The sequence below is a fragment of the Bubalus kerabau genome, chromosome 15 (assembly GCF_029407905.1).
Source record: "Bubalus kerabau isolate K-KA32 ecotype Philippines breed swamp buffalo chromosome 15, PCC_UOA_SB_1v2, whole genome shotgun sequence".
Classification (NCBI taxonomy): domain Eukaryota; kingdom Metazoa; phylum Chordata; class Mammalia; order Artiodactyla; family Bovidae; genus Bubalus; species Bubalus kerabau.
Window position 1 is genome coordinate 80,665,269 of NC_073638.1, and position 11,720 is coordinate 80,676,988.

Here is an 11,720-nt window from a genome sequence, read left to right on the forward strand (position 1 = left end):
GAAGCCAGGCTTTCAAACTTATCATATGCAAAAGTTTAGGTGATTTACATCATCTTCTGGCCAGGAGGCCTGTTAACATTTTAAGAAACTTATTTTTCTCTAAAGGTGATTATTCTAAAGTCAGGCGCCAGCCTCCAAAAAGCATTGGATAAAGTTGCATTCCTATAGGGCAAACGGTGAGGTGGGCTCAATCAAGAAAAGAATTAACTCAAGGGTCCAAGATTACAAACATTGAGGCTACTACTTACATTTCTATACACCCATTAAATCAATCAATACACCGCCAAGGACACAGTAGGTAAGGGATATGGAGACTTAGCAGCAAACGTTGGCCCAACAAGTGAAAAACCCTTCACCAATACAATTTCTAATCAATCTTTTAACTACTCAAAGGAATCTGTGTTTAGATAGTTTAGAACATCTCCTGCCTCTCACACATTGCCGGAAAAAAACTATTCAGGCAGGCTAGAGGACTTCCAAAGGAGTTTGTAGGTTGAAACACTGTCACACCCAGGAATTATTAACTGGAGCTGTAAGCTAACTCTTTTTTCAGAGAGAGGTAGTGGGGGACAGCCCCCTGTAAAGTCAGAGGTGTAGGTGAAAGCACAAAGCAGAAAGTAGGCAGACTCTGGTTTTGGGGGTAGATGCTCGAGAATTTCCAGGGGGACTCCTGAGGCTCGATCCCACCTTTGTGTATGCCGAGCCTCCTTCCTCATGACCTTTGCCACGGGCGGAGTGCCTCACGCTGGCCCCCAGCAGTGATAGAATTCTAGTTGAGCTATTCCAGATCCTCACTCAATATGCAATATGCCGGCTCCCGGCAGAATACTGTGGTTGTCAGAATTCTTCTGGCACCCTTCCACTCTTCTCTAGCCATCCTCTGGAGACTTTACTCTGAACATTCTGGATCTGCCTTCTAAAAGTCCAGGGTACATGACTGACCACGCTCAGGTGTTCATCCTTAAGACACAAATCCTGAGGTATCGTGGGTATTTTCCCATAAGGTTTAATTCTTTCTTGTTAACTAGACTTGGATGCAGAATTGTGGTCTTTCTCTAACTTCTGGGAGGTAAAAACTCACCAGCAAATTACAAATTCATCAGCTGAGCTGCTTTCTGCAAGCTATGTCTACCAGTTATATTCAAGGTGGTTGAAAGTACATATTTTTGCTAACACATCCTCTGAGCTGATTCTGTGACTTGTGTTAGAAAGCATTGCCCATATTTTCTTTGTGTAGTGGAGGTGAGATATGTGGTATTTTTCCATCTTTTTTGCCACTTTATTTTTTAAATTGAAGTATAATTGCTTCACAGAATTTTGTGGTTTTCTGTCATACATCAACAAGTATTTTTTCCCTTTATTTTTGTTAATTTTTCTTCTGATTCTTGCACAAATGACTGTCCCTTGGCTCCTTCTATCCTCAGCTCTCTGGCTTCCTAGGGTCTTCCTGACACATGTGAGAATCCCATTATGGACTACAAGCTCATGCACACTTTACCAGGAAAAGGTTGAACTTTGTTTTAAAAACATCAGATCAGACCAGAGTGGTGGGGATGTGGAAGGGTCTGCTCAGAAAGGCATTCCTCTGACTGCAGAATCAAGATGAGAAGATGGTAGAAGGCCCTGATTAGACAGAGAAGTTGAGAAATTAGGGGGAAATGAGAATTGGGGAAAGAAGATGTTGCTAGTGTCAAAAAACAAAATCTTTCTTTCTTTGCAAACTAGCCATATGCTTCTGTATTCTGTTTTTATCTGTCAGGTAATGCTCACAGAGCAGAGCTTCCTGAATCAATATTTTTAATGCTATGCTTTGAAACCCGTTGGAAAAATTATATACTAACATGAAAACGACAAGGATAACATAAAAAACTCTTTAAATTTCTACTCTATAATATGTTAATTTTCTGATCTTGAATTAGTTTATTTAACACCTTTTATTCTCCATTTCTTCATGTGTATAATATGGAGAAAAAGTTCCTAATTGGGCTAAAATCAACTTTCTTATAGAATATTTTAGAATGGATTCCTAAATGCATTTAAGGATTGAGAAACCTCCTTCTTCAATATTAAATGGAAATTTTATTTTTAAGATCAGCTATAAAGGGCTTTCGGAGAAGGCAATGGCACCCCACTCCAGTACTCTTGCCTGGAAAATCCCATGGATGGAGGGGCCTGGTGGGCTGCAGTCCATGGGGTCGCTAGGAATCAGACACGACTGAGCGACTTCACTTTATTTTTTCACTTTCATGCATTGGAGAAAGAAATGGCAACCTACTCCAGTGTTCTTGCCTGGAGAATCCCAGGGATGGGGGAGCCCAGTGGGCTGCCATCTATGGGGTCACGCAGAGTCAGACATGACTGAAGCGACTTAGCAGTAGCAGCATAAAGGGCTTTATGGTAAAAAACTTATCTGATTTAAAAATTTGTCACTGTTATTTGTGTGCTCTGAGATACATTATTTTCATGTTTTAGTATCAGTTCTTTTAATCTTTAATATGGGAATACCATTCACTTTCCTTAGAGGTGAAACTCCAGTACTTTTGGCCACCTCATGCGAAGTGTTGACTCATTGGAAAAGATTCTGATGCTGGGAGGGATTGAAGGCAGGAGGAAAAGGGGATGACAGAGGATGAGATGGCTGGATGGCATCACCGATTCGATGGATGTGAGTTTGAGTGAACTCTGGGGGTTGGTGATGGACAGGGAGGCCTGGCGTGCTGTAATTCATGGGGTTGCAAAGAGTCGACGACGACTGAGCTACTGAACTGAACTGAACTGATTCACTTTCCTTATGATAAGGTTTAAGTGAGGTCATGCATTTGAATGTGTCTATGTTGTCTTTGGGCTTCCCAAGTGGTACTAATGGTAAAGAACACTCCTGCCAATGCTGGAGAGGTAAGAAGTACAGTTTCGATCTCTAGTTCAGGAAGATCCCCTAGAAAAAAGCATGGCAACCCACTCCAGTATTCATACCCAGAAAATCCCAAGGATGGGGGTGCCTGCCGGAATGTGGTCCATAGGGTCGCAAAGAGTTGGACACAGCTGAAGCAACATGTGATGCGTGATATTTTAGGCATCCATTGAAAGTCTATTTTTTCAGCTATTTTGGTGGAGGAGAGTTATGAGGAAAAAAGGAAAGTGGTTAAGACTGAAAGTTCAGAAAGATAAGCGTTTTGAATCTGAGATCTGCTGGCTGGGTGAACTTGGGCCAGTCACTTAACCACTCTGATTTCAGTTACTTCTTCCATAAAAGTGGGTTGTATTACCTGTATCACATTGAATTAACTACACAACAAAAAATAACTCTATAAAGTCTAAAAGCCTATGTCACTGTATGCTTTCAACATTGTTCAACATTTTGATGCTCACCAGATGAGCTGCTGTCTGTTTCAGGCACTCCAGTTGTAGGAGTCTGAGAAATTTCTACTTGAATGAAGTCATTTTTTTCCAGATTTTACTCACCTATTTGTAACTTTCTTCTTGTAAGACAATGACTCTATTTCAAAACAAAACAAAACAAAAAAAACATAATGCCAAGAACAAAAACCAAAACCTGAAATACACATAGTATCTACTGTCAGCATCTGAGCCCATCCCAAACCTAGTGCAAATAATAGCTAGACCTTGAGGCTTAATTAGCTTTCAACTTTTTCCTGGATAGGAATCCAGAAAAATTGGTTTGGGAGGAGATGAGTGATCATGGAGCTTGAACACGTACTTGAAATGCTTTTGGAAAGACAGTCAAGGTCCCAGCCACCCAGCAGCTGGAACAGAGAGAGAGAGGGCAGACTTGGAGCTCCTTACCGTGGCATCTTCCCCAGCACAATGGTTGAGGACCAGCCGCCCACCGGGATGCCTGTCTGCCCAGCCAGTAACATCATAGACCTTGCGATTGATCACCAGCCTCTGGTCAGTCTCCTGATTGTGTCTCTGGATCTTCTGCCAGGTGTACGTGCTGAGGCTTTTTCTGGGCAAGCCACACTTCGCGTTTGCCTCCTGCCTTGCAGGGAGCTTGGTTCTCCCACTTGCTGCTGGTTTCCTGTTTGCCTGATGCTTCGCACTCAGGTCCAGCTGGTTCTCATCCACAAGGCTCCCATTGCCCTCAGGCTTTTCTTCAAACGTCATTGTCTTTGTACTTTTAGAATTTCTGGCGTGACACCAGGAATTTCTAATTCTCACCTGAATAAACTACAGAATGACCTTTTCCCTCTCCTTTTATTCCATGAAGTAAGAAGCCTACACAGAAAACTTTTTAGCCTACTTGACTCTTGGCAAACCTGATAGTGAACTCCTTCCCGGCTTCTCACTTCTCTGTCCTGAGTCTTTTTTTTTTTTTTTTTTTGTCCTGATGAAGACTGTACCACCTTTCCCGGTACCCAAGAAGATTAGTCTACCATTCTCTCTTCTCTCTCTCTGTTGGCTGATCGTTTACCAGCGTTCTTATTCATCATTAAATGTCCCTTAGTCAAGAGCTGGAGCCAATCACAGCCCAGAGCATGGTGTGGCCTGACCTCTAGGAGGGGCTGGGCTCCTTCTCTGCTGACTGCCTGCACTGGCATCATGCTGGATCAGGCTCATTAGCTCTCCCCCATTGAAAGGAACAGTTGTTTTAATTCAACACATGAGCAGAAGATTTCAAACCCTCTAGGAAGATATGAACGCCTCCTGGAATTGGGAAATGTTCTTTTGTTGTTAAGATTGGAAATTTTCCTTTTATTCTGATTTTCTCAGATTACTGTTTTTGTTTTGTTTTTTTAATTAATTGAGAAACCTATATGCAGGTCAGGAAGCAACAGTTCAAACTGAAAATGGAACAACAGACTGGTTCCAAATAGGAAAAGGAGTACGTCAAGGCTGTACATGGTCATCCTGCTTATTTAACTTATATGCAGAGTACATCATGAGAAACACTGGGCTTGAAGAAGTACAAGCTGGAATCAAGATTGCCAGGAGGAATATCAATAATCTCAGATATGCAGATGACACCACCCTTATGGCAGAAAGTGAAGAGGAACTAAAAAGCCTCTTGATGAAGGTGAAAGAGGAAAGTGAAAAAGTTGGCTTAAAACTCAACATTCAGAAAACAAAGATCATGGCATACGTTCTCATCACTTCATGGGAAATAGATGGGAAACAGTGTCAGACTTTATTTTTCTGGGCTCCAAAATCACTGCAGATGGTGATTGCAGCCATGAAATTAAAAGACGCTTAATCCTTGGAAGGAAAGTTATGATCAACCTAGGCAACATATTAAAAAGCAGAGATATCACTTTGCCAACAAAGGTCCATCTAGTCAAGGCTATGGTTTTTCCAGTAGTCATGTATGGATGTGAGAGTTGGACTGTGAAGAAAGCTGAGTGCTGAAGAATTGATGCTTTTGAGCTGTGGTGTTGGAGAAGACTCTTGATAGTTCCTTGGAGTGCAAGGAGATCCAACCGGTCCATCCTAAAGGAGATCAGTCCTGGGTGTTCATTGGAAGGACTGATGTTGAAGATGAAACTCCAATACTTTGGCCACCTTATGGGAAGAGCTGACTCATTGGAAAAGATCCTGATGATGGGAAAGATTGAGGGAAGGAGGAGAAGGGGACAACAGAGGATGAGATGGTTGGATGGCATCACCGACTCAATGGACATGGTTTGGAGTGAACTCCGGGAGTTGGTGATGGACAGGGAGACTTGGCGTGCCATGGTTCTTGGGGCCACAAAGAGTCGGACACGACTGAGCAACTGAACTGAACTGAATTTATTTTTTTAACTGAAGAATAATTGCTTTGCAGAGTTTTGTGGCTTTCTGTCATACATCAACAAGAATCAGACACAGGTATGACCATATCCTTTGCATCTGCCTCCCCATCCCACTCTTCTAGATTATCATAGAACCCCTGTTTCAGTTCCCTGAGTCATACAGCAAATTGTTCTCTTGACAGACGTTATTTCTCCCTAAGGGTTTTAAATTTCTGAAAAAAAAAGCATTTTGACTTTAAAACGTTTATAACACCCTATTGAGGTTACCTTGGTTTATAACATTATATAAATTTCAGGTATGGAAAATTATATTTCAACTTCTGAAGCACTACAGTATACTCACCACCAAAAGTTTTATTTTCCATCAGTCACGATACAGTTGACCTTTGTTTTTTGCCCTCTCTCATCTTTTTTTTTCTCTCATCTTTTTTTTTTTTAATTGGAGGCTAATTACTTTACAATATTGTAGTGGGTTTTGCCATATACTGACATGAATCAGCCATGGGTGTGTATGTGTTCCCCATCCTGAATCCCCCTCCCACCTCCCTCTCCATCTCATCCCTCAGGGTCATCCCAGTGCACCAGCCCTGAGCACCCTGTCTCATGCATCAACCTGGACTGGCGATCTGTTTCACGTATGATAATTTACATGTTTCAATGCTATTCTCTCAAATCATCCCACCCTCGACCTCTCCCACAGAGTCCAAAAGACTGTTCTATACATCTGTGTCTCTTTTGTTGTCTCGCATAGAGGGTCATTGTTACCATCTTTCTAAATTACATATATGTGTGCTAATATACTGTATTGGTGTTGACGTTCTTTACCCATTTTACCATGCTCCTAACTCCTTCCACTCAGGTAGTCACTGCACTGTTCTGTATGTTTGTTTGTAACTTATTTTATTTTTGTATCCACAAAGGAGTGAAATCATATGATATCTGTCTTTCTCTGCTTGATTTTGTTCACTTAGTATAATATACTCAAGAAAGTGAAGTTGCTCAATCATGTCTGCTCTTTGCAACCCCATGGACTGTAGCCTACCAGGATCCCCTGTCCATGGGATTCTCCAGGCAAGAATACTGGAGTGGGTTGCCATTTCCTTCTCCAGGGGATCTTCCCAACCCAGGGATCGAACTTGGGTGTCCCGCATTGCTGGCAGATGCTTTGCCATCTGAGCCACCAGGAAAGCTCAAATTCTCAAGGACCATCCCTATTTCCAAAAGTGTTAAGATTTCAACTTTTAATCATTTTTGATTATCTTTTAATGATTTCTGATAATTTTTGTCTGTTTTGTTTTCTTTGCTTTATTGTTCAGTTGGCACTCTGCTTTGGTTTTGTTTTATGCTTTGTTTAGCTTTTTAAAAATTGTTTGATTTCTTTTTTGATTTCCTTAGTTTGGTTGTTCTCTTGTGTGTGTGTGTGTATGTGTTTTAACATGCTATTTTATTTTATTTTTAATATAAATTTATTTTAATTGGAGGTTAATTACTTTACAATATTGTATTGGTTTTGCCATACACCAATCTTGTGTTTTGTTTTGGGTTCTGTTTTTATTTCTTTTTTGTGTGTTTGTGTTACTTTGCTTTTGTTTCTATTTACAGTTTGGGGTTTTGTCTTTTCTTTCTTTTTTCCTTTTCTTTAATCCTCATTGTGGTTTTCATTTACATTTCCCTGATGACTAACGATGTTGAGCATCTTTTCATATATCTGTTAGCCATCTGCATATCTTCTTTGGAAAAATGTCTATTCATTTCTTCTGCCCATATTTTAACTGAGTTCTTTGGTTTTTAGAGGTTGAGTTGTATGATCTGTTTATGTTGAGTTGTTTGGATCCCTTTTTGCTCATATCATTGTAAATATTTTCTTCCATTCAGTAAGTTGTCTTTTTTGTTTTGTTTCTGGTTTCCTTTGCTGTGGAAAAATTTTAAGTAGGTCCATGGGTTTATTTTTGTTCATTTATTTTATTTTTCATTGTGCTTGATCTTCATTGCTGAGCACGGGCTTTCTCTAGTTGCAGTGAACAAGGGGTAGTCTCTGTTGAAGTGGCTTCTCTTGCTGTACAGTATGGACTCTAGGAACACAGGCTTTAGCAGTTGTCTTGAAGGCCCTAGAGTGTGGGCTCAGTAGTTGTGGTGTAGTGTGGCTTAGTTATTCCATGGCATATGGGCTCTTCCTGGACAAGGGATTGAATTTGTGTCCCCTGCATCAGCAGGTGAACCCTTAACTGCTAGACCACCAGGGACGTCTCCTATGTGTTTATTTTTGCTTTTATTTATTTTGTTTTATGTTGTTTAGTTGTTCAGTCATGTCCAACTCTTTGTGACCCCATGGACTGCAGAACACTAGGCTTCCCTGCCGTTCGACATCTCCTGGAGCTTGCTCAAACTCATGTCCATTGTACATGTGTACATGTATGCTCACCCAAGTTTATGCCCAAGTTCAAGAAGAATGAAAGTGGAGAAGCCAGTTAAGAAGCTCTTGCAGTACTCTGAGGGAGAGGTGATGATGGATTGCACATGAGGAGTGGCAGTAAAAGTGGAGAGATTGTGCAAATGAACTTATTCTTTAATATTTTTCTCTGATATATTGCTTTTCTAACAAGGAAAAAAGTTGAATTTTTAAAAGCCAGGTTTTTAGTCCATGTAGCTATTTCCCCATACTCCAACAATACCCAATGATTAATCCTATCAGAATGCTGATTAGGTTAAATCACATATAATTGCTGCTTTTTAAACATCAAGCCAGTCGAGTATGATTAGTGTTTTATGGCTCAGTGTAAGAAACAAAATTCATCTGAACATGCTCACGTTGAGCGTTTATTTTGTGCCAGCCTTGTACTGGTTCCTACAACGTTGTATGTGTTCATTTTAATCACTTGAGTTTCACCCAGGGACACTTACTAAGGATTATGACCTTAATATCTGTGTTCTAACCACCTAGACAGTGACTGGAAACTTTTAATAGAAAGAGCACTATTTGTACAGAAGAAGCAAGGTTGGGGTCCTTGATAAAGCTAGAAATAAAAGAATCAACAAAGACAGTGATTTGGGGATGGATTTCTCTGGTTCAAACTGATATTGTCCTCATGGTTGGTAATTGACTCAAGAGATAAAGGATTGGCATTAATAGAAACAATTCTCTCTAACTCCTACCAAAACCTAAGGGAGCACTGGTCTCATCCTTTGAGCCAAAGTCCTAAGAATATGCAGGAAATAATTCTAAATTTGGAATTTACCTGTCTCTGTGGTGTGGAGTTGTGTTTTTGAGATTGGTTCATGCTTTGGAACATTATTCTGAAAGAATGAAGTTGGATTCTGGTTTATAGACTCCATGGTGGGGACTGGGCTGAATGACAGGTAGAGCTAGTAGAAATCTTTTATACAACCAAGTAGAATTAGTAATTCTTGGTGGGAGTATATGATTGTGTAAAAACAGCATGTGATTTTTTGAAGAATGGAATTTCCTCAGCTAAGTCTATGGCATCTACCATGACTTTATCAGCAACCTAATGTAAGTGATCTTTGAACTTACTCCTTTGCCCCTGGGCCACATTCAAATCACGATATTTGTGGTATGATGATAAACAAAATGGACTCTCCTCTCACAAGTAAAAGAAACACCGCCAGCACAAAAAGCACATTTGTTCAAAATAATGGTGATGATGATTTGACAGTGGTAACAATAATAAAACATTTATTAAGCACCAAAGATGTGCCAGCAGTATTCTAAACCCTTCACGTGCATTAGAAAAGTTAATCCTCACAACACTCCTATGGGACAAGCACTAAAAGCTTTAGTGTTGCTGCTAAGTCACTTCAGTCGTGTCTGACTCTGTGCGACCCCATAGACAGCAGCCCACCAGGCTCCCCCGTCCCTGGGATGCTTTAATAACTTGCTTTTATTTTCACAGCTTACAGTGGCAGGACTGGCAAATCACTTACACAATGACTAGTCTTCTAGCCATAGTTACACTTCTCAACCATGAAACTTCCTTCTGCTGCACAAAAAGTTTGTTTCTATAGTATGCTTTGTTTGGGAACCTTCTCACTTTACCTGGCTAGGAAAACGTCTATGTATCCATTAAGACTCATTTAAGGAAACATGTGAAGGTTTCTTTAACTCTCTTGTGTTTTCTTCGTACCTAGTATATTTCACTATACACTAATGTTCATTATGTGCCTGTTTGGTGGCTCAGAAAGTAAAGCGTCCGCCTGCAATGCAGGCGACCTGGGATCGATCCCTGGCTCGGGAATATGCCCTAGAAGGAAATGGCAACCCACTCCAGTACTGTTGCCTGAAAATTCCATGGACAGAGGAGCCTTATAGGCTACAGTCCATGGGGTCACAAAAGAGTCGGACATGACTGAGCGACTTCACTTCACTTCGGGGACTACTGATGAAAGGATCATATGTATGTAAACAACAGCACAAACTGATTGCTCTGCTTTTAAAATTTCCTGGTGAAAAATCAGTTACCATCATCCTTCAATAAAGAAAATAACAATTCTTACTTTTGCTCAGAAGTTTCAAGGTACTATCTAATTAGAATGTAAGACAAACCCCACTTTTATGTGTGAAGGCACGAATCAGTAATATGACAAGGCCAAGGAATGTGGGTTTTTTTTTTTTTAAAAAAACGCTGTTTTTAATCATTGTAAGCTGGCCAGTTTATTCTGACCCTTTCTTTTTGCTTTCCAAAGACTTAGTTTTAGTTCAAGATAAACTGGAAGCTGAAACTCCGTCCATAAACGTAAATTGTACCATTGTGAATTATGAATGTGTCTGTAATTAGAGATTCTGAAAGTCGTGGTACTGGTAGCTGCCTATTCAAACACATGGTGCCTAAACTGTGATAAACAGAGTCCCTTGGACTGCAAGGATATCCAACCAGTCCATCCTAAAGGACATTGTTCCTGTGTGTTCATAGGAAGGACTGATGTTGAAGCTGAAACTCCAATACTTTGGCCACCTGATGGGAAGAGTTGACTCATTTGAAAAGACTCTGATGCTGGGAGAGATTGAGTGCAGGAGGAGAAGAGGATGACAGAGGATGAGATGGTTGGATGGCATCACCGACTCAATGGACATGGGTTTGGGTGGACTCCAGGAGTTGGTGATGGTCAGGGAGGTCTGGTGTGCTGCAGTTCATGGGGTTGCAAAGAACTGGACACGACTTCACTTTCACTTTCACTTTCACTTTGATGCATTGAAGAAGGAAATGGCAATCCACTCCAGTGTTCTTGACTGGAGAATCCCAGGGACAGGGGAGCCTGGTGGGCTGCCAACTATGGGGTCACACAGAGTCAGATACGACTGATGTGACTTAGCAGCAGCAGCATGTCCATTGGGCCAGTGATGCTATCCAAACATCTCATCCTCCGTTGCCTCCTTCTCCTGCCCTCAGTCTTTCCCAGAATCAGGGTCTTTTCCAGTGTGTCATCTCTTCACATCAGGTGGAGAGAATATTGGAGCTTCAACATCAACATCAGTCTTTCCAATGTACATTCACAGTTAATTTCCTTTAGGATTGACTGGTTTGATCTCCTTGCTGTCCAAGAGACTCCCAAGAGGCTTCTCCAACACCACAGTTCAAAAGCAGCAATTCTTCAGTGCTCAGCCTTCTTTATGGTCCAAATCTCACATCCATACATGCCTACTGGAAAAATCATAGTTTCACTATATGAACCTTCCCTGGCAAAGTGATGTTTCTGCTCTTTAATATGCTCTTTAATAGGTTTGTCATTGCTTTTCTTCCAAGGAACAAGTGTCTTAATTTCGTGGCTGCAGTCATCATTTGCAGTGATTTTGGAGCCCAAGGAAATAAAATCTGTCACTGTTTCTAGTTTTTCCTCCTCTGTTTACCATGAAGTGATGGAACTGGATGCTATGATTTTTGTTCTTTTAATGCTGAGTCTTAAGCCAGTTTTTCACTCTCTTCTTTCACTTTCATCAAGAGGTTCTTTAGTTCCTCT

The 11,720-nt window shown here is 40.8% G+C and overlaps 1 protein-coding gene across 1 annotated transcript in view; it reads right to left on the reverse strand.

Moving 5' to 3' along the window:
- The window catches only part of LOC129627923 (fatty acid desaturase 2-like protein FADS2B), a 47,467-nt gene extending 43,342 nt beyond the window's left edge, over positions 1-4,125 (reverse strand). Inside the window, 1 exon segment of the mRNA XM_055547364.1 lies at positions 3,805-4,125. Coding sequence (XP_055403339.1) covers positions 3,805-4,125 — 321 coding nt within the window.
- Between the last annotated feature and the right edge of the window lie 7,595 nt (positions 4,126-11,720).